Here is a 24654-nt window from a genome sequence, read left to right on the forward strand (position 1 = left end):
CGCTTGCAGGCAATCTCATCCTTGTGGTACTACTCGTTGCCATGGTTGTGCCTGCGCTTCATTTTAACTTTTATCTTGGTAACTAATTGAACAAAGGTGGTGGATATGTAGCCCATTGCCGCTGTTACGATAGACACAAAATGCTGGAGTAACTCAGCGGGTTGGAGAGCATCTCTGGGGAAAAATAGGTGGCCTTTCAGGTCAGAAGTCTTTTTCAGACGGAAGAATGTGGTCTGAAGAAGGGTTTCAACCCGAAACATCTCCTAGTCTTCTTCTCCAGAGATGCTGCTTGGCCCACTGAGTTACTCCAGCGTTTTGTGTCTATCTTCAGTTCCTTCCTACACATTGCTGCTGCTGTTACTGCACTCTGGATTTTGCACTGTGAATTTAGATTCTATAAGAAAAAAAGATGGATCCATGTAATAAAACCTCTGCAAATGATCCACGTAAGGTAACTCTGCTAATGAAATCCTCTGTATGCTTATTTCAGTTTTATTTCCATTTATTTCAGTTTTATTTCCAGTTCTGTGTATCCCTTCAACCAGAGACTAAAACATGAATTATTAATTTTCAATATTTCCTTTAATTAAGTTGTGGTTTTGCAAAGTTCTTTGAAGGAACAAAGGAGATTACAAAGAGTGATGCCCATCACAGCTAGTGACCTCCCCACCATTGAAGGGATCTGTAGGAGACGATGCCTCAAAAAGGCTGCCAGCATGAACAGACCTAAACCTCCCTGGCTACGCTCTCATTTTGCTCCTGCCGTCGTGAAGAAGGTCTTATCGTCTTAAAGCTGTGACCAACAGGTTGAAGAATTAACTTGTGTAGGAAAGAACTGCAGATGCTGGTTTAAATCGAAAGTAGACACAAAATGCTGGAGTAACTCAGCTGGACAGGCAACATCTCTGGAGATTCCTTCTTTCCATTCCTTTTCTCGTTTATTATTTTTCCCCATTCCGTCTCTCCAGAGATGCTGCCTGTCCCGCTGAGTTACTCCAGCATTTTGTGTCTACCTTTGAAGAATAGCTTGTTCCCAACAACCATCAGACTCTTGAACTCTGCACAACACTAACCTCAACTATGAAGTATAGACTGTTTGCCCCAAGGCCTTTGGTGTTTGTTGCACTAGTTCATTCACCCGTGTGTCAGCCGACGTATAGCTCGCTGTTTGTTGGCTTCTGTCATCGTCCAACACGTTGACCGAATTGGTCACCCAACGTTTCACAAAGTTCATCGTGACGTCGTTTCCAGGGATCACCACGAGGAGGCTTCTGTCATGATCCCCTTTGCATTAGCATTGATATTATTAATCTATTGAAATATTATTTATCATATTTGATTATCTATGCGTATTGTGTTATGCTGCTGCACTTTAGAATTTCATTGTCCTGGTGTCGGTATATAATCCAATTAAATGCTCTTCACTCTTGAATGAAGTGCAGAGATTTTTCTCTTTATAAAAAAACAAGTTATCTTTGGCTGTAATCCACTCCACTTTTCTCTGGTCCTTTTGTGATCTGAATCTGGCTGGATGTGACAAAATGAGTATCTAAAGTGCAAAGTGAAATGTACTTATATTGAATCAGTGCCACTGTACAAATGGAAAACTATTTAAAACCAATGATCCCATTGATAGAATTGTTGGGGAACAAAATGTATAGAAATCATTGTATGTACAAAAATAATAAAATCTGAAATCTACCAAATACTCAGTTTAAACAAATCAGGAGAAAAAAGTCAGTTTTAAGTCATATTTTCTTTTCACACAATACAACTGAGCTAGACGTAGATGCAGTGTGAGGTACATTCACAGAAGGACTTCCACTGAGGATTAGTCGAACGGTCCCAAGAGAAACAAGAAAGCTCGCTTATGAACTTCGCAAAGCAATAACAAATTCCAAGAGACAATATCGGGACAAACTTGAGTCTCAGTATAACCATTCGGACACCCACAGAATATTGCAAGGTCTGAATACTATAACTGGCTGCAAAGTGAAGTCGGGGAACATCACTGGTGAAGGTCGCTGATGAACCATGCATTCCATGCTCACTTTGAGCAGAAGGCCAATGGTGTGATAACACCCGTCCCATCAGACTCAAGTGTGCCTTTTCCCAGGGTCACTTTTGCATAAGCTAGATCGGCCTTCCTGATGGTGAACCCACGGAAAACAACTGACCCGGATGGAGTCCCTGGTGGCAACCTTAGAAACTGCACGGACCAACTAGCAGGAGTATTCACGGACATCTTTAATCTCTCCCTACTCCGTTCTGAGGTACCCACCGGCTTCAAGACGATCACCATCATCCTGGTGCCAAAGAAAAACCTTAACTACCATCCAACATCGTGAAGTGCTTTGAGAGGTTGATTGTGGAAAGCATTCAATCTAATCTACCAAGCAACCTTGACCTTCTGCAGGATAAGCTTCAAAACATTGTGATCAAGTTGTAAAAAAGAGACAGACAAAATTGTGGAAAATATTGTTTTTTTTAATTAATAACAATAATTTCAAAAAGCTTGTTCAAAAATGATTTTAAAAAGTGCTTATATAGTTCAGAATGAGTTTATACTGTCATTGTTATCCCGTGTCTGATGCTGTTCCTCAGTCCTCGTTTCAGCAAGAACTGTGGAGATACTACGAAGTCAGAGGGATGCACTGTTCGTTCTCTCTCTAATCCTACACTCATCTCATTGAGCCTCAGGAGCAGGTCTCACCAGGCTGCAGCTTTCTCTCATTGTAAGGGCAGCCCGCCTTCCTCAAAGCCTCAAAAGCAGCGGTCAGATACGGGCCTCTGTATGCATTCACTCCTTGAGCCCCTCTGCTGTTTCTCTCTCTTTCCTGGATCAGCCATCCATAACAGGGAGAACCCATGTGTGCAAGAGTGAACATGGCAGCTGTTGGAACTGATGGCTCTAACCAAAAATATTCAGGGGAGGACTAATATTGTAGAACCCACAATTTCCTCAAACTTCCAATTTAGGTAGGGCCTTATCTAGACCTTAGCTCACTGCATTCTTCAATGCCAACTTTTCATGCGGCTACCAGAAAAGGCAAACACCTTTGAATTAACACACTTGACTTTGTGTAAGATGCAGACATTCATCATCTAGTTTAATTCAGTTTAGAGAAACAGCATAGAAACAGGCCCTTTGACCTACGGCATCTGTGATCACCCTGTACAATAACACTATCCTACACACTAGGGGCAATTTTACCAAAGCCAATTAACATACAAACCTGGATGTCTCGAGTGTGGTGGGAGGAAACCAGAGCACCTGCTGTCACAGGGAGAACGTACAAAGTCCGTAGACAGTACCCGTAGTTAGGATCGAACCCAGGTCTCTGGTGCTGCAAGGCACGGTGCCGTTGTTGCTCTTGGTTCCTCTGAAGTCTCAAAATTTAAAATCCTCATCTGATACCACAATAACCTCCTGCCTTATGCCTTTGGATTCCCTTTACTCTCACTTAGAATGAAGATTTTCATGAGCCATGATCCATGCTAGCCACCAAGGTAACTATTTATTGTGCTGGATCAACAATAGCATCTATGAATAAAAACATTGAAATGTCCAATTCAACTGGTTTTGCCTAAAGCAATGAAAGTCTCCAGTGGTTGTGAAGATAATTAACATTTCACAGCATGCAAAATCAAAAACATTTGCACCAAGAATTCAATATGTTCAGTATTTCAAAAAACGACTTTAAATTAAAAAAACATTCAGAGATTGTCCTTTCATCATATTCTGCAACATCTGTAAATAAGCATCTTTGTACATTTGAAACAAATGTTTATTTGGCACTGTATAATTTTATACTTTAGCCAAAATTATTCTGACACTTTCAGTTCAATGCTTGTTAAAATAATAATTAAAAGACACACAAGATTAAGAACGAAGAAAACAAAACACATTGTTCAATTGCTTTTGCCAGTCGGTAAAATACTGCACACAATCCCAATTCAACATAAGAAAAGTTAGTCCGCTGTCTAATGACGAAATGTAAACCTGTTATATGTGCATTTGGTAAGTTATGATAAGCTTGCATTTGCTACATTGCTTTTTAATATGTAATCCAGTTATTCATTTATTCATCAGCCAACTGGTAAATGGCATGATGCATTATCCTATGGCTTCAGTTGTAAACATGATTTGTAGAAATGAGGGGTGCAATTAAGATTTTATTTGCTTTATGCCTGAAGGGGCGAGTCGACTCAAAAGAACATCACTGGCACTTATATTTACGAAGATAAAATTTTAAAAAACATCTTGATAACACAAGCAAAAGTCTAAATAAAACTAAGGTAGACAAAAGTGCTGGAGAAACTCAACGGGTGCAGCAGCATCTATGGAGCGAAGGAAATGGGCAACGTTTCGGGCCGAAACGTTGCCTATTTCCTTCGCTCCATAGATGCTGCTGCACCCGCTGAGTTTCTCCAGCACTTTTGTCTACCTTCGATTTTCCAGCATCTGCAGCTACTTCTTAAACACTAAATAAAACGACCCAGTTCTTTGCAATGAAATACTCTTAGTATCGACATTTGCTAAAAGTTACTGGGTGTCTGAATTTAAAGACTGCAGGGTGTGTAATGAACACTGGAACTTCACCAGACTCCAATATGCCTTCTGGATTTCCTTCCGTAGCCATAGGCAGTGAAAGTAGAACTCAAAGATATGCTGCCCTGCTAACAGGAACGTTACCAGCGTGGTTTAACGGTCTGCATTACCTGCCAGCATGTATTTGTAGTGTGCCTTATCTCCGACAGCTCTTTCAGGCAACTCCTCAGCCTCAAAGTTTCATTCTGCAATAGGCAAGCTTAAGGATACCACCCAATCCGTTACATACCCAGAGGAAGGAGTTACAAGTACTTTCTCAATAGTGACTGATTTTCTCATGCAGCGGTTCCCGTTTTCAGTTCCTGGCCTGATTATGTCGGACTTCTTCATTTTGTCTTCTTCCATTGATGAGCAGAAACTCAGATTTGTTTTTGTGGCGATCAAATGTCACGGATACAATAATAAAAATGATCAGGGTCATACACTGTATGGCTGCTAGTAAGAAGAAATAGTAATCCATGTGGCACTTGTTGATATTACCTGATGGGTAGTAGGAGAGAAAAAAAAATTAAACTTTAGAAAATTCAGTTTATTCAAATTAAGATACTGAGCAACGAGAAAAATATTTCTATGATCAGTTCAGTTTAAATTATCTAAACCCGATGCCTATGATTCTCCTCTGATGATGTATAGTAAAACCCCAAGAATCAAGTAACTGAATGGGAAATCTCAATGGCTTGGCTTCTGGCTCACTCATTAGTACACTAAATCCTGATCAACTGCACATTTACAGCCTGCAGGGTTAAAGGTGCATGTAGCTGAAGTCAAGAGCAGGAACACCAGGGGTCAGGAATGTGGGGAGGTTTGCAGCAGGAGCAGAGGTCTGGAGCGCTTGCATCTTGCAGCTCGACAAATAAACCGAAGCGTGCAAGCTGAAACTTACAGGGTTTTGCTTCCCACTCCCTATAAAACTCAAGGACACAACATGCTAGGGTAACTCAGTGGGTCAGGCAGCATCTCTGGAGAACATGGATGGATGACGTTTTGGGTGCGAATGTGTAGGAAGGAACAGCAGATGCTGGTTTATACTGAAGATTGACACAAAGTGCTGGAGTACCTCAGTGGGTCAGGCAGCGGGTCGGGGAGGGGGGGGGGGGGGGGGGGGGGAGGGGGGGGAGAGATAACTGGAGGTAGGAAAATGCCAGAACAAAACGGGCATACTGTTCAATTGCATCCAATGTCCAAGTTGTTGATGTATGGAAATAGTGATTGTTTAAGATGGATGTTTCTTGAAAATAAATACAGGCAGTGCCCTGGTTACATAAATTCTACATACGTCAGAAACATCCCCTTTCAATAATAAATCACTTTATATCGCTCTACCTATACTTGCTATAATTCTTTCATGTCATTGAATCATCACAGTTGCACCACCCATTATTAAACAAATAGAACATCTACTGTATCTGTAGATCAACTATATTAATGGTTGATCTACAGTATCCAGTTATTAATGAATACCTTGAAACATTTTGTTATTACTAGCTTGAAAAATGCTTTCAAAATGAACGAGAGAATTTGTGTGGTCAGATTTCCGTAAATCAGTTTATTGGGAATCCGGAAAGCCCCTGGTAACATTTAGAGTTGTATTTCTAGTTTCTGGACTTCAAAATAACATAATTCATCTGGTTCAAAAATACACTTTACTTCCACTGGGACAGGTGGGGAATTACAATCCCTTCGACATCCATCATGTTTAGTGTGATAACCAATGCATTTAAATCAAAATGCAGTGCCCATTGCTTTAAATAACTACATTGAGATCGAGGCAGAATGTACAGAAAGACAATTTGCTCTTGAACTAAATTACATAAACTACCCTATTAAAACCTGGGAACTAAGATTTAGAACTGTAACAAAATTATGCCGTAATGAGAATGAAATATGCAAAGTCTGAAGCAGGGAGCGTGAAGGATTGTCGTTATAATTTAACATTTCCTGATATAGCTTTATTGATGTTGAGGAATTTAAGATTAGTTTTGTTTTATTCCTCCATTTGACAAATCAACTCTAGTTGTTCACATCACAAAATATGATGCAATTAAATCCAGCAAGCTATATATTTCTGGTACACAATACCAGCAATGCGCACACACTTTGGAATGGAACCACCTTTCTTTTAGAGAATGACAAGAGAGGGACATATAATGACCCTTAGAATGCCAATCACTTTCAGCATCATGGTTTTAAAGATGCAATTAATAACAAATTACTTAGAATGCAAGCATAACTTCTTTGCTTGGCATATGCAAACAGCACAGAAAGAAACTGCTCAGAACTTTGCTTTCTTATATAAACAAATGCATGACTGCACCAAATAAATATAAATAGGAAGAGTCCTCTCTAATTGATCTTTTTGTGAGATGGAGTCCGATTTCACAATGAGCATTGTGAGAATCAGTGAGAGTGGAGTGGGCAAGCAAAGTTCTGAAAGGAGGATCTGTGAAAGACTACAATAAGGCAAGTGTGCAATGTGTGTGAAATGCTAATCCCGAAGTAGGCGAGCAGGGATAGGGAGTGAAGTTGGTCAACATGAGAAGCAGAGGGCTGATAAGAGATCTGAATGATGTAGAAAAATCTATGCAGTAGAGAGAAATAGTGAAGAACCAATGAACTACCAACACAGGAATCTACTACAAAACACAGCGGGTTGGAATAACTCAGAGGGTCAGGCAACATCTGAGAACATAGACTGGGGACGTTTCAGATGAGGGCCCTTTTTCAGACAGAGATTATTCTCGTTAACAGGCGAGTCAAATACTAAACAATAAACAATGAGAAGAAAAGACAAAATGCTGGCAGAGCTCAGCGGGTCAGGCAACATCTCAGAGGACATGGACAAGCGACGTTTCGAGTCGGGACTCTTCTGACCCGCTGATTTACTCCAGTACTTTGTGTCTTTTTTTATAAACCACTATCTGTATTTGCTGTATCTACACATATTATCCAGAGATGCTGGCTAACCTGCTGAGTTATTCTAATATTTTGTGTCTTTTTTTTGTATGTCAGCATCTGCAGTTTCTTGAAATATCAACAAAGATTGACGGTCATTGACAAAGGAACCAGAAATACCTTGCAGATTAAAAAAAAAAAAAATTATATAGCGAATACTAAGGTGTCAGAGTGCACTGTAATGTATTGAATTTTGTAAAATACATTTAGTATGATTTTGGTTTGACAAGGAGATCAGCTGGGATTTCAAAGGAAAACATAATAGATCTAACTTGTGGGCGTTCCAAGCCCTGATAAAGCATTTGAACCCAAACCTCAGAGTCCAACTTCATTACAGAATATTGGCTTCTCTTCATGCCCAGAACATGAAGCTGGGGAGAGAAGCAGAATTCTAAGCACAGCATTGGGAAAGAATAACTTCTCAATAACTATCAGGCCTAAGGCAAGAACACGAGATGGAGCAAGTTAATAACCATTATGGGTACAAAACTACTTCTAGCACCACAAACTACAGAATGATGCTGATGTGGTGAATTGAGCACAAAATTGCCACCACCTTTTTATAATAGCAACTCCTGTTTTTGTTGAAAGTAGACAGAATATCATAAACAATAATTCATTTCTACAATTCAAATGTTAAGATATTGTGTCTCAAGTGGAAAACAACATACAAATTGGATTGCTTGTGTAATGGGATTCTTCTGCAAACTTGAGCAACATGAAGCAGATGTATCTATTAACATGGCATTAGATTTAAGGAGAATAACAAAAATAACTTGTTCAGCTCATGTAACAGAGTCTAATTACATAGAACGCTGAAGACATGCATGTTTTCTCAGAATGAATTACCTCAAGGATATCAATTTAAGTCTAACAACGAGTAAATAGTCCCAATCAACAACACACTGCTGTTTAAAATACAAGATCGATCTTGTTTGATTCTTCATATTCAGTGGCACACAGGCTCGGAATACCAGCAGTAGTCCGACTTGAATCGATTGATTTGCAATTTAGTGCCATTGATTGGCTTGTAAAATTGCATATTGTATCTTATTGATACAAATACATCGATAGATGCTCCTGAACACATCATCAGTGATGTAACCTAGGGTCATTGGGTGTTTCGGGTCTTTCAACATCAGACACCCTCACCCAGGCGACCCAGCCGTGGTTGATCAGACTACGACTTGTGTTCAGGTGGCATTCGCTCCTCCCCATGGACCTCCTCTCCTGATCCAGAGCCATCTTGATGCCTTCACTGCTGCCTCTGTGGTGTTCTTGATGGCCCTTCTCCTTGCCACTCCGTTGATGCCCAGTGCATTCAAGGCTTTGTAGAGCGATTGCCCTGCAAAACCTCTGCAGCCAACTTCGATGGGCATACACCTTGCCTTCCAGCCCTGCTTACGGCTGTCTATGACCAGCTCTTCATACTTGGCCATCTTCCTCTCGTGGGCCTCCTCCAGACGGTCCTCCCACGGCACTGTCAGTTCCAACAAGCCGATATAACTATATTATAACTATATCTGATTACACACTGGATTATATTTTGATGAGAAAACCATCGTTATTGTTAGTGAAAATGTTGGCAGCTTCAGGAGCTCCATGCTTAATCAGTCTTTTAACAAGTTGTTGTCAGTTATTCAGCGCTTTTCCACGGAGAGCAAATTTGGTGATTTCTTCACTGTAATTCAGGGTAAATCACTTGATACAATTTAGGTTATTAATAGAGTGATACAGCGTGGAAAAACTTGCCCACGCCGGCCAACGTGTCCCAGCTACACTAGTTCCACCCGTCTGCGTTTGGCTCATATCCCTCTAAACCAGTCCTATCCATGTACTCTCTTGACTCTTACCCGTCTAATTGTTTCTTAAACATTGTGATAATCCCCGCCTCAACCACCTCCTCTAGCAGCTCGTTCCATACACCCAACAACTTGTGTGAAAAGGTTACCTCTTCAGATTCCTATTAAATCTTTTCCCCTTCACCGTAAACCTATGTTCTCTGGTCTTCGATTCCTCTACTCTGGGCAAGAGACCCTGTGCGTCTGTCTACCTGTTCTATTCCTCTCATTATTTTATACACAAATGAACACGTCCTGTTTAAAACATGAAGAGCATCTTATGCTTTGTTGCGCAAGGTCCAACAGTTTTACAATGGCATCCTAAGAAATAATTACCGCAGAGGCAATTAAAAAAAAAAAAAAAAAATGATTGGTTGTTTAGTACAATTGTCTCAAATACTAAAGACATTGATTTCTTCACTTGTCATGGTATTTCAACTTCCAGTTCAATCACATGCTCGTTTAAATATTGATTTAGTGCCGTGTGTAACATGTTAAAATATTATTTTAAATTGTAAGCTTTTTGCTTACTGCTTTGACATATTGCTCATCCAAGCTTGTTGTTGGACCCCAGGGATTCCATCAATCCATGTTGGAAAAGGAGAATTCCATGCCAGAGATCATAGGATCTTTGTTGATGGTTTTCTACGAGGTGAGTAGCGAGCACGGCTTCTTTACCGCTGCCAGTCAATGCTGGAGCAACATGTTCAAAGGTGCAAAAGGCATGGTGGAAGGCAACAGACGTGCTCTAATCCAACACCCGATACAGCCTGACCATCTCTTTAAGTCATCTGTGATGCAGAAGCAGTTAGAATGGGCTGCATCATGGTGCTCACTAGTTTGCAGGTCTAACCGCAGCCACTGTGCAACATGGCGGCTAGGAATGAGGCAGAAGTTGGATGCTGGTGTGATCTCCTGTTCCACTGCTTTACTAAGCACTGAGTTCAGACACACAAGCTGAAGAGCCAGATACAATCTGCGCCTGATCCCTCAGCTATACAAGGTCATAAGGAATAGGAGTAGAATCAGGCCATTTGGCCCATCAAGTCTATTCCGCTATTCAATCATGCTTGATCGATCTCTCCCTTCTAAACCCATTCTCCTGCCTTCTCCCAATAACCTCTGACATCTGTACTATTCAAGAATCATCAGAGATTCTTGCTGTCACATAAATGCCAGAGATCCCCGTTCATTCGAATGCTGTTTCAGATGCAAAGAAACTCGAGTACAAGTCGGATTCTTTTTTTAAATTTTACTAGATGTGTTCAAATAATTTGAATTACTTGAATATGTTGCAAGGAGATTTTTGCTTCATCTATTTAAATATACTTAAATTGTTTTGAAGCGTCTCTGAATGTCTATTAAAAGCACTGTTGCAGTCAAGATTGTCAGATAAGGGAGTTAAGTGGGGATAGAAATGGCGGGGAGGGGATACGGTGTGCTACGACATAATAACGTAAAATGCTGGAGATATCAGATCAGGTAATAATCGTCCTGCAGTATTTTTGAAAACCACCATCTTTGAAATCACAGGTAGAGTACCGTCCTGTGATTCAAATTTGTATAAACAAATCTCTATAACAAACCCATGCAGCATTGAAAATTAAACATTTCCATGGCTTAATAAACCAAAATCATGAGTTGCCAAGTCAGCTGTTGAATGACGCAGTTGTAAATTGTATTACTACATAATGAATGCTTCTGCCTACAAGCAAAATCCTGCAGAAAACATCATGGTTGCTCAGAGGTATTTACGATACAAAAACAAAACTACTTTGGCCCTGGACCTTTTTTTGAATGGAAAAATAGAAAACTAATTACTATGCTACTTCTGAGGTGACGCAAGTCTGATAAATATCAGTCTATTTCAAAGCGAACAAGTACATTTTTTTTCATTCCAATTCAGCTTTTATCTGGATTTATTTACATTATTATTGAAATTGGGGTTATGTTCTTCAATATTTTTGAGCACTGGGAAAGATACCCTCAAGCGTTTCATTATTCCCAAGGCACAACTTTGAAAATAATTTCATAACATAAATTGCATTGCTGCTGTTTTTGCTGTGGTTTGAGATATTGCTCGAGAAGAAAAATTGTCAGGTAGTGATTTGGATTAGTTCAACTTTCCAGAGCTCCAGAGCCTGGTGAAAATAATACTTGGAGAGGGGAAAAAAAGTTGAGGATATGTTCATGGCTAAAAAAAAGGGATGGGGGGGGCGCAAATCAGCATTTCTGCGTCAGTTTCAGGCGAGGCGAGGATGCGGATAGGTTTTTACACACGATAGTGAGAGAGATGACAGTGGGGAGGGGGGAAGAGATAAGCCAATGTAAAGTATTGCCAATCGAGTTTATTTGATTTGAGGCATTAATCCGAATGCATTACCTGCACGGAACTTAACAAAATCCCTATGCAAATCCCTGTTTGTTTTTTTTAGCATGTATTACTTCAGGCTGTTAATGCAATACAATAAAATAGCAGGTGAAAATTTTGGATCTAAAGCTACACAGAGATCAGAACTACTCTCTCAGATGGATGAAAAGAATCAAATGGCGCCATTAAAAGAGAGATGTTGGGAAACTTTTATGAAAATAGATGTGAAAATAAAGTTCATTAATTCAGCTTCCATGTCTTTTAAAATTTGGTATAAATTGTTTGAACCAGGAACTGCTTTAATATCTTTTCTCAGCCTTTGCATTTCCTGAAAACATGATGGAACTGATTACCATGTCTTATAACATAAAAGGAGGCCATTTGTCATAGTCATACAATGTGGAAACAAGGCCTTCACTTGCACACATCAGCCAACATATCCCATCTACACTATCCCATCTGCCTGTGTTCGAACGATAGCTCTCCATGTACCTACCTGCGTGTTGTGATAGTACCTGCTTTAACTACGTCCTCTGGCAGCTCGTTCCATACAACCACTACCCTTTGTGTGGAAAAAGACCTGTTAAGTCCATTCCAGATCAGAGTGATCCCATTCTCCCATCCAACAAATTTCCATGTAGCCTATTCTTCCCACACTCCCTTCAACTCCCCAGATTTTTTTCCATTCACCTACATCATAGGAGCAACTCACAATGGCCAATTAACAGATATAGAAGGAAACATGAGTATTCAGAGGAATCCGATGTGGTCTCCAGAAGAACATGCAAACTCCACAAACTTAGCCATGGAGGATCAGAATTGAACCAGGTTGCTGGAGCTGTGTAGCTGCAGCACTACTATCTACATTGAGCTGTGTTTACTCACCAAAGTCACTTTTGCAGTTCATCCAACCTATTCCGTCCACTGATACCAGGGCTAGAAGTCCTGAACCAACAAAGGAGCCAACACCAGTAAAGAAAAAGAATAGACCCATGATGGCACTTTGCATAGATTTAGGCGCAGCTGAATAGGCAAACTCCAGCCCTGAAAAGACAGAAAGGCGAACATTTCATATGTTACTTAATGTCTCCATGTAAGAGAGCGTTGAGCAGAATATAGATATTTGAAAAAAATATATACAAAGACCGGCTATATTTAAATTCTGAAGTGCATTCTTGTTATAAATACATTTACGATGATGATACAGTATATAAAATCACCTAAAAGTCTGCTAAAATGATAGAGTAGATCAAAATTAGAACTTGACCTATGTATGGCACATGTACTGAGGGCCAGTGAAATTCATTTTGTATACAGTTGTACAAGTATCACTATACAAAGCACTTAATAACATATTAGATAAGCATCTCAGATACAGCACAAGTGAATAGGGTGATTTCACCAAAGGTCAAATGAGCGTAGATCCCCCCTCATGTGACCGAAAATTTTAACTGGAGGACATCTCTCAGTTTGGTACATGTAAGTGAATGGGGAAACACGCACTTTCCCACCCGTTAAAAACATGGAAAACGGCCGATTTTTGAGCTGAAATTTTCCGTGCTAGTCGGGGTGACCGTGAAGCACAGCGACCTAAATTTTCAGGCAAAAAAAAAGATAGAAAGTGAGGTAATTACAAGAGGGAACTGAAGGTAGAAAGCGGCGGAAGTGAACAGCTGACAATTGCCGTGGTAATTTTAAGATCCAAAATATCGGGAATTATCGCGTTTGCTCGCTGAATTTCATCAATAGTAGGCATTATTAACTTACTTTTGATGAAATTCAGCGAGCAAACGCGATATTTCCCAATATTTTGGATCTTAAAATCACCACGGCAATTGTCAGCTGTTCATTTCCGCTGCTTTCTACCTTCAGTTCCCTCTTGTAATTACCTCACTTTCTATCTTTTTTTTTGCCTGAAAATTTAGGTCGCTGTGCTTCACGGTCACCCCGACTAGCACAGAAATTTCAGCTCAAAAATCGGCCGTTTTCCATGTTTTTAACGGGTGGGAAAGTGCGTGTTTCCCCATTCACTTACATGTACCAAACTGAGAGATGTCCTCCAGTTAAAATTTTCGGTCACGTGAGGGGGGATCTACGTTCATTTGACCTTTGGTGAAATCACCCTATAGTAGCACCACAGTGAGACAATATGCAAAATGGCCAGTTTGGCACCATTTTCAAGTCCCAGTTGATGTAAGTGCAGGGATCTTGATCTGACCATGAAGGTCAGTTGTCCTGGCGTAGTTGCAGGATCGGCCTGGCTAAGCGTAGCCGTTGATGTCCTCCGCCACTGCTGGCCGCGCCCAGTCCACGTGCTCAACCTCTTGGAGTGATGTGCAATACCATTTTGTATGTGCATTAACACATTTGCGGCCATTTCTAGTTGAAGTCCTGCCCATCAGGAAATTTGGCCAACTTTTTCAGAGTGCAATTCACGGGAGTGCAGATATTAATCCCTCTGTTATTTACGAATGTAGCAAGGTCTTCGATATGCAGTATACTCATTCCTCCATTAACAACTAAAACTTGGGAAAAATGTGCAGTCATGCCCTTCACTTTAAAATCCCAATAAAACAAGCAAATGCTAGACTGAGTCACCAACCATCCCAGAAGTAAAGTGCCCTCACTCCGACATACATTCTTTGCTTCCCCATTGTGCTTGCTTGCTGAATGATCAATGAGCTGTTTGTGCAGTTCCATTCTGCAAGTGTCATTGCCTGCAGCAGGCTTTCATCAAGAGATTGGAGCACCGATCTGTCTGCATTATACAAACACTGCTCACAATGTCTTGGGGCCATTTAGTACATCAGAATGGATGCGTAGGCACAATTTCCGAGAAAGGGTGCAGCCAGACAGTGCAGGTGCATTCACTTCCCCAGCATGGCTCTGCTGTTCAGTGGCTCTGGCTTCCTTGCAAAGTGTACTTCAAAGTTGAGACCACATTCCAAGGATTTTCAGTGACAATGACAGGCAACTCCGATGCCTGCAGGCATCTACCATCAGCAAATGTGCAAGCTGATTTTATAGCTCACTGACACAGGTTAAAAACCCCACAGAGACAAGGGTGAAGAAAAAGCAGGACTGGCAACTCAGCAGCCAATGATCAAAAGCTTGCAAGGATGTTGGGGTTGGAATATAAGAGGTGGCATTGCAATATAAATTAAGAAGTCTTTTCCTACAGTAATGAGGGTATCTTAGAAGGTTCATCAAATTAGGCCATTTGGGTGGAAGGCACTTTGCTAGTCGTATACTATAGGCCTACCAAGCTCTGTGGATATGTCCACCAGAGTAAAGTCCATCAGGGACCACAGTGGGTGGCAAAGTGTGAAATGCATGCGGTTTTAAAATAATACTTTTCACATGCATTTATTTTGAAAGATATTGTTGTGGAGATTTCCGAGAGGGAGACAGTGAACTTTTAGAACATACTAACATTAAAAAGGAGATAGTACGAGGTATCCTAACAGGTTAAAAGGTGGACATAATCAATGGGCCATGATGAGATGTATTCCAAACTGCTATCAAAGGCAAGGTAGAAGATTGATGTGGCCCAGACAGATATTTTTAAATGATGAGTGCCAGATAATTAGAGGACGGTACAGAGGTGGCACAGCGACAGGGTTGCTGTATTACACGCCAGAAACCTGGGTTCAATCCTGACTATGGGTGCTGTCTGTATGGAGTTCGCACGTTCTCCCTGTTACTGCGTGGATTTTCTCTGGGTGCTGCAGATTCCTCCCACACTTCAAAGGCGTACAGGTTTGTAGGTTAATTGGCTTCTGTAAATGTTTTAATTGCCCGTAGTGTGTAGGATAGTGCTAATGTACGGGGTGATCGTTGGGTCGGCGTGGACTCGCTGGGCTGACAGGCCAGTTTCCATGCTGTATCTCTGAGGTAACGTAAATGACAGCAAACATGACACCCTTCTTCAATAGATGCAGCAGAGATAAGTCTACAAGCCATTGAATCTAACGTCAGTGATACAGAAATTATTAATGGAAATAAATCCATGGCACGGTGTTAATCTGCACTCGGAAAGGCAGGGATTAGTCAAAGATAGTCAGCATAGTTTGTTACCTTGTAACAAACTTCTGCCTAGCCAATTTAATTGGCGAGGGAAGTAAAGCTGATGTATGCATGAACTCGAGCATGGCTGTTGAGAACCTCACAAGTCCAAAGATCTCCGAGTGTAGCAGCACAGGGTAGGTACGTGGTTAAAAAGCAACACTAGCATTACTTAACAGGGAGAAACATATGAAAGCAGGGAGGCTGTGGAACAACTTCACAAAACATTGGTAGGCCACACCCAGCAGAGGACATGTTTGCACAGGAGGTGGCACACAGGAGCTTCACCAGGATATTGCCTAGGGATAGAGCATTTCACTACTGAAGGCACACTGGAGAGCCAGGCTTTTGTTTTCTTGGAGCAGGTCTATAAGATTGCACAGGAAGGAACTGCAGATGCTGGTTTACACCGAAGATAAACAGAAAATGCTGGAGTAACTCAGCGGGTCTGGCAGCATCTTTAAATATTAAAGTATCAGAGAGAAAAAAAAAAATAATTAACACTGCTCTGCCTTTGAGAAGACACTAGTTAGATTCTATTAGGACAAGATAAAATAGCTGATGATTTGATAGATGCTCCTTTTGCAGCAGTGAAATGCATGAATCATACAGAAATCAAATTCAGACGTACAAATGTATGACCCCCCCCCCCCTCCCCCCCTGTAATTTCATACTGCAGGCTTATATAAATGTAGCAGCATTTGAATGAAAAAAAGAGACACTACACAATTCTAAGTCAAATAACATGTAGCGTTGACAAACATTACCATCAGCAGGATTTCAATAACGTTCACAGGAGGGTGAGCCTAGTAATTTATTTCCATTTAAACAGTCAAATTTTCCCCAAGGGGATAGGAACAGATTTAAGCCTTCCAAATTATCTTTCTATTAAGAGGATTGTAGAAGTTAACATTTTATTGATACATTCCACTTTAATAGTCAAGAGAATCACTGAATCGTTACATCATGGAGGCATCAATCTGCCCCATCAAATGCCTACTTGCTCACTGGAACAGCAATCCAGCTAGTCTCATCCACCTTGCCCTGCAAATTCTTCCCTTCAAATCCCACTCACTTTCACGCAATCTCTGTCTACTACATTGTGTTTCAGAACGGAGTGAAATCACATTTCCTCTTCACGTTTTGGTTCTTTTGCCAATCTCCTTCATTCTCTGTCCCCTGGTCCTCGACCTTTCCAACAGTGAGAACAATTCATCTTTATCCGCTCCATCTATACTCAACATCTACGATTTAAAACATTTCACTTATATCGCTTCGGCAACCTCCCGTTTCAAAGAAAATAACTTCTACTTTCTATTTAAAAAAAACAAAGTGCAAGAGTAACTTGTGTCAGGCAGCATCTCTGGAGAACATGGATTGAGATCCTTTTTCAGACTGACCAGCCTCTGCAGTTCCTTTTGTCTCTATACATCCACCTATCACATGTAAATAAACTCTGTCTTTATGGTAAATCTCTTCTGCACTCTCTCTAAAGCTTTTGCATCTTTGCTGAAGCTCACAATACTCCAGTTGTGTTTGATTGTGACGTTCTTTCTCTTGCACTCTATGCTTTTCTTAGAAAGCCCAGGATACGGTCTGCTTTTTTTAAACCTATGTTTTCAACATGCCACCTTCAGCAAGCTGTGCATCTAACCTAGCCAGTTGTGTAGAATTGGGACTTACAATTTATAATACCGTTTCTCAGTTTTCATTCCAAAATGTTATGCTTCACATTTCTTAAATTAGATTTGATCTGCCACTTATTCATCCAGCTTTCTCCACAACGATGCAATCCTCCTCATAGATCACTAAACATCAGGCTCCGTGCTGCCTGCAAAATCAGAAACTGTGCCCTGTACACCCAATTCAAGTCATTATTGCAGAAAAGCAGTGGTCCTATTATTGAAACTATTACCAAAACAAATCTGGCTCTTTTATTATGCAGAAGAAACTGCAGATGCTGGTTTATATCGAAGATAGACACAAAATGCTGGAATAACTCAGGACAGGAATGGGTGACGTTTCGGGTCGAGACCCTTCATCAGACTGATCAGTGTGAAGAAGGGTCTCGACCCGAAACGTCACTCATTCCTTCTCTCCAGAGATGCTGCCCGTCCCGCTGAATTGCTCCAGCATTTTGTGTCTATCTTGGCTCTTTTATTCTTCTTGTTAATCTATTTTTTGGTCATCAATTCTGACGACAAGTTGATAATGACGTATTTTACCAAATGCATTTAGGAAGCCCATACACACCATGCAACCATATTTCCCTCTTTGATCCTTTCATTAAGTTTCATCAATCTACTGTCAAGGTAGGTAAAGTTTGCCTTTAAACCCATGTATCTAACTTACTCCAGTAGAGACAATTTACAGAGGCCAATTAACCTACAAACCTGCACGTCTTTGAAATGTGGGAAGAAACTGAGGCAGCCAGAGAAAACCCACGTGGTGACAGGAAGAATGTACAAACTCCGTACAGATAGCACCCAGAGTCAGGATCGAACACAGGTCTCTGCGCTGTAAGGCAGCAACTCTACCACTGCGTCACCCCAAGTTGCAGGGGTTTCCCCAGCATCCTGAAAGTTATAGCATCAGCAATGTTCCCAGCCCCTTAGCATTAGTTCCTGGGCACCACCCCCAAATCTACAGGCGTTTCAAACATTATGTCCAAGGCCTCTGCAATTTATACAGAAACCTAGAATGTATTGCATGCAATTTTATTCAGTTAGCCTTTCTCACCCCCCACTCTATCTGATCCTGAATCTCATGGGCATATTTTTTTGCTGAGACTCTAGTCACATCTTGTCCCTTGATAAAGACTGATCTCAAGCACTCATTTAGTGCTTCAGCCTTCGACTCCATTAGTACATTTCCTTTCTGGTGCCTGATCAGCCACACCACTCCTGTTAATCCTTTTTCTGTAATAAAGCAATGTTAATACTATTTGCTTTACTGGTAAGCAAAATAACTTTCTTTCAAAAGGTGTCGTATCCTGAGAAGGCAGATTAAAAAAAAATAAAGCCAGTCTGTAGGCTGTCAGGAGGCCGAAGAGCAAATATAAATTAGTACACAACATATAAGTACACAAAGCAGTAAACTGCTGATACATAACCGTACAATATCTGGCTGCTCCAACTCTGCTCAAACCTCAATGTAATGCACATTTTTAAACTTGAAGAGATCAATTTAGTGGGTAAAATAAACATCCACGGCATCTAGAAATGAATCCAAGTCTTGCATTCAAACTTATTTGACAGAGCATTCACAAACACTTGACCTTCTGGACTAATTAGTCATGCTGTTATTGTTGCTTCAGAGCCTTATGGGTTCAGGATATATTCAGCTTCAACCTAAATATCAGAATGTACAAGATAACAATTATATGAACTGAAAATCTAATCATGTTGTTCCCACACATACCTGCTATACTTGCAAATATTTCACTAATCCCGATCATCACGTATTGTGGAATCTGCCACCATATTGATAAAGGCGCGGCATTATACCACACATCCCCAATTTGTTGTTCAATTGTGCCATTTTGGAGGCTATTCAAACGCTGATCTTCCAGTATTCCTAACAAGGAGAAATATATAACAGTCATGTGTGCAAACTGCAAACAAAATAACCAATCACAAACATACATGCAACCAGTTTGTCCATAAGTCCTGGCTAAGATCTTTTCTATCTTAGTCCAAGTAAACAAGGATGGTCATCTTGTGTTTCCTTTAGTTCCTGGCACAAACAGATTTCACATGAAATTCAGAAATCCATAACTAATAATCAGATTTCCCATTTCATCAGGTAACAAATGAATGCTGAGGGTTTGAATCGGCCGTTATTGTCCTTAACTGTTAGGTGGCACAGCGGTAGATTTGCTGCTGCCTTGTAGCGCCAGAGACCCTGTTTTTGATTACTTTTATATTTGTTATTGCCCCATGTTAGTTTTGCAGGTCTTCAACATAGTTCCGGAAATTAGTTGTAACTCGCAATAAAACATTAACCAGTCAAGGAGCACAGTGTTTCTGTATTAAGAGACATTTAAAAATGACCTGTAAACTGTTCCGTTTGACCCGTCTTGTGGTCGTGACATTGCTTTAATAGATCTGACTTGATGCAGTAGCTCGGGTGTCAATTGCACTAGCGTTTAGGACAGCGGGTAAGATTATCAAGATGTTTCACATTTTAGTTACACCACTGTAAAATTGTATCAAAAGACTAATGTTAACGGCAGTGGCATTTAGATTTTCAGCTGATATAACTACTCCAATACTGAACAGTATTCAACCATGTGAAAACAAAAGATCTCATTGACAGATGCAAAGGTTGCTTGCCACTGTGGCTCAACATCCTATCATAATTTTGATGGACTACAAGGTAGGAAAACATATTTAAAAAGGTCAACTTCCACCTCAATAGCTTCCAATTTTTTTTTGACACTGTGTAATGAATATTCATTAAAGGCTAGCATAATAAAACAAATCTTAGTGGAGAAATTTCAAATGTAGTGACGACCCCTGATTATAGTCATCTTCCTTGACCAAAGTAGACATTGTGTGATGCATAGCGGCAGCAAAACGAGATACGAAAGACCAATTTGTTGCAAAGCTCTCGAGGGGAAAGGTAGACGTTTAGCCCCACATTAAACAAATAAATATTTCCAATCAAGGTATATTCAAACAGAGTAGACTTACCAGCAGCCACGGCAGAGCACATGACAAAAAACATGCCGACAGCGATTCGCATCAAGGATGTAGGCAGCAAACCTTTTCTCTTTAACACGGGATCCACCACTTTGTCTTTCACTGGGATCAGGATCAGAATAAGTACTGCATCAAACATGGTGAACCAGGCAGCTGGAAGCTGTAGACAAGGATAAATCAGAAATTGAATGCACTAAAAATTAGAAAATCAACAGCACAATAATAGTATGCGGTAAAACTCTTAACAACTTGTCAGCCTTGGGACTTTGGTAGTGCCAGATTGATTAGCCTATTGGACATTACTACTATCAATACAAAAACATATTTTAATCTCACTTTTTTTTTAAAATGTGCTTTACATAAGTATAATGTCTTCCCATGTACCAGGTGAGATTAAAGGAAGTAGGAAACATACAGTACAAGCACCCTGTACCCCGACTCTAGTTCCAGACCACGCGGTTTGGGCAGCTTATGACCCAGCGGTACGAACGTTGATTCCTCTAATTTCAAGTGACCCCTGCAGTACCTCCCCTCCCTACCTCCCTCCCTCCCAATCACCCAACCAGTTCCACCCTTGTATCTCTCGTTAACCTACCCCAGCCAACAATGGGCCATTATGGGCTCCACCCTTCCTGACGTCACCTGTTGTTGGCCCTGATTTTTTCTGGCCTTTTTCTCGCCTCCAGTTTATTCCCGCCACCACCACTACTTTCAGTCTGAAGCTTTCCGACCCAAATCGTCATCTATTCACTCTCTCCAGAGATGCTGCCTGACCCACTGAGTTCCTCCAGCATTGTGTCCACCCACCAGACCACCAGGTTTACTGCATTGTAATCCGCACATGAAATTGTAGTCTTCACAGTCAACATTGAAACAGTCTCATGAGATGAACGAACACAGGCAACTCCCACGGTACAGGGGCTGATTTTCTTGAAAAACACACATTTCATGATATTCCATAACGCGAAGCCAAGTCACCAGCAAGTGCCAAGAATTGCAAATTGAAAATAAATATATTACGTGTTTATATATTTTTTCCCACAAGTATATTCTGTAGGAGCATATTTTATTCTGTATCTCAAACTTTTGGGTAGTGATTTGTGACTTCTGCAAGGGTGAACACCCGTTACCCAATAGACAATAATATGGAAGTCACCTGTATTTATATTTGAGGTGGTACATTTTGCATCAAAGTCCAAATTCGATTTTAACCCATAATGTGGTTAAAATCTGTGATCCCTTAATCTCTATTTAATATACTGCAACATAAAAATGATTTAACCCATTAAAATTCCACTTGTGCCACCTTATGAAAGGCTGCACTATTTCAATTTAAGAAATAGGAATGTTCATAAAATACATATATCATTCAATAGATACTACCGATGAATTATATTTCTAGGTATTTAAAATGTATTTATAATCCTCAGATTAAGTTTGAGTTTGTTACTGTCTTTACTGAGGTTTGTACTGCACAGTTGATGTTAACACTTGAAAGGATTAACAAATATCAGGCAAGAAATCCTCAGCAACTATTGTGAAATTGTTGAGGCAATCCACAACCATATCTCATTTCAGTGGGAGCTTGCAAGTACTCAGTGAGCCAAAATAGCCTCCAACTATGTCATAATGAAATATTGAATAACCGAATAACAAAATTAGCTTCCCACTTATCGTAAATGATGTGAGTTAGACCCTTACTCCAAAAGAAAGGAAATAATTAATTATCCATGCTTAAAATTAACTGTGCTATATCAAAACAATAGATAATTAACCATTTAACATCTATTGTAAAGCACTTTGGTCAACGAGAGTTGTTTTCAAATGTGCTATAGAAATAAAATTGACTTGACTAGACTATTAAGAGGCAGTAGTTCCAAGAACATCCTCAATGGTAGAAGAATCTGGCACGAGCACAAGGACATTTAAACCAAAGGTGTCATCTAGACGATCTAATCTTACTTCTTTTCAACCTATCCACCATCATAGACGCCAATCTTCAGGCAATACTATTCATTTTATGTAACAGCAATAAAAAGACCATACTGGATACAGTAAAGGATGGACAATCTAAAGTCCTTGCTTCCATGTGCTAACATTCCAGCTATAACTGTATGAGAACAGCTTAGCTTGAGTACTAGTAATGTAATCAATTATCCTGATACAGTTAATGTATAAAAACATTGCAAATGCAACCTGATAATTACCACTCTATTAGTCTGATTTCAATCATAAAGTGATAGCTGATGGCATCGACAATCTACAATAACCTGTTTAGCGATTCAGTGTAGGTATGCCAGAACTGCTTGGCTCCGTTGTGAATGTTGAAATAAAAATAACCAAATCCACAAGTCAAGAGATGAGTAGCACCAAGAAAGCATTTGATTACATTTGTGGCACAAAGAGCAGGAAAAAGCATGGAAATGAGTGGGGGAAAATGCTAACTCAGGGAGAGTAAAGATGGATGCTTTTGAAAATTAAACTGCTCAACCCCAGGATATCCATCCTGGAACTCCTCGGGTATACTGGTAGCTACACTGGCTGAAAACCCTTAGTAGATCAGCAAGTTAAACTGGGACTATAGGCAATTCAGAGGCTGGGAATTACACGATGAGCTCCTCATCATTGACTCTCACTCTTCAATGGAAAATCAGAGGAATAAGTGAATATTTTGCATTCACTTTGCATGTACAACTCCAGCAACATTCAAGGAGCGCCACATGATCCAGAATAGAGTTCTCGACTGGAATCCTCTGCACTTCCTCCTCTACTTTGCTAGTTGGGAGGTCATGTTGCAGTTGAACAAGACGTTGGTGAGACCGCATTTGGAGTATTGTGTTCAGTCTGGAAGAGGTACTTGATGTTGGGACTATCCCAACGTTTAAGAAACAGTTAGACAGGTACATGGATAGGACAGTTTGAAGGGATATGGACCAAGCGCAGACAGGTGGGACTAGTGTAGCTGGGACAAGTTGGGCTGAACCGCCTGATTCCACACTGTATCACTCTATGACTCTACTCCACTTCCTTCCTGCACTGAGGCCACTACGGGAGATTGCAGTAATCCCAGTGGCGAATTATAGCTTTCAAGAGTCACATGGCATGGAAACAAGCCCTTCGGCCTAAATCGTACCTATCCATGTAAAGCTCTAAGTGTATCATCCCCCTTCTGTTTTCAATTCTATTTTGTACAAGCCTTTTTTGGGTAGTTTGCAGCTGTGGAAATTCTTTTGCCACTTAAATTAAATGCTGTAAGAGTACCTGCCACAACCACCTCCTTTGGCAACTCTATAACCATTTCCCAAACATGCTATTTCTACTACCCACAAGAAAAGGCAGCAGACATATGGAAATGAAACCACCTGTTTGTTCCTCTCCAAGTCACACATCAGCTTGGCTTGGAATTAGATGGCCATGATTTCAATATTGATGGGTTAAAGTCATGGACCTATAAGAAATAATATGGCAGAAAAGAGTGAAAAGGGTTTGTAATCGAAGAACATGAGAGACTGGTGGAAAGTCAAACATGTAAGGAGACCAGTACCCCTTCAGCATCTTCAACACTGGGTTACAATTTATGCTGGTCAACTTTTTAAACTATGTCCACACGGCCATTGAAGTTACAGATTGAAACCTTTTACATGGATAATCTCTGTTGCAAGGACATTGACAAATTTAAGTGGCAAAAAGATATCCACAGCTGCAAACTGCCTGAAAAAGGTGTGTACAGAATAGAACCGAAACAACGGGGATGATGCACTTCAGGCGTTTTGATTAACGGATCTAAACAACACGATAAAAACTGTGACAGGTTTCTGGAGCAAGGCCACTTTGCTGCCTGTCCTCCTAAAACTGGATGGGTGCGTCGAGTCTTGTATCTAAAGTAATGATTGATTCACTGCCCTAAAAAAAAAAAAACAATCATCGAGGTAGACTGCACAGAGAAAATTCTGAAAGTAGGGCATGAGCTTTGAGGTGGATCCTTTGAGAGTCCTGGTTTAACACCGTGGCCAACATGACAAGAGACCAAGAAGATGATCACAACTGCAAGCTGCCAAGACAAAGCAGCTCTGGTGCTCACTGACCACCTTGCTCCATTGGTTATAGGTT

General features: G+C 40.5%; 1 protein-coding gene across 1 annotated transcript in view; it reads right to left on the reverse strand.

Annotated features, from left to right (window-relative positions):
• Window positions 1–4437: 4437 nt before the first annotated feature.
• slc15a4 (solute carrier family 15 member 4) overlaps window positions 4438–24654 on the reverse strand; it is a 37414-nt gene continuing 17197 nt past the window's right edge. Inside the window, exons 5-8 of the mRNA XM_055655667.1 lie at window positions 20536–20704; window positions 19262–19417; window positions 12662–12820; window positions 4438–5092 (exon numbers count right to left, since the gene is read on the reverse strand). Of these exons, the coding sequence (XP_055511642.1) occupies window positions 4908–5092; window positions 12662–12820; window positions 19262–19417; window positions 20536–20704 (669 nt within the window). The 3' untranslated portion in view covers window positions 4438–4907. The remainder of the gene's footprint in view (window positions 5093–12661; window positions 12821–19261; window positions 19418–20535; window positions 20705–24654) is intronic.

Source organism: Leucoraja erinacea, chromosome 25, assembly GCF_028641065.1.
Source record: "Leucoraja erinacea ecotype New England chromosome 25, Leri_hhj_1, whole genome shotgun sequence".
Lineage (NCBI taxonomy): Eukaryota > Metazoa > Chordata > Chondrichthyes > Rajiformes > Rajidae > Leucoraja > Leucoraja erinaceus.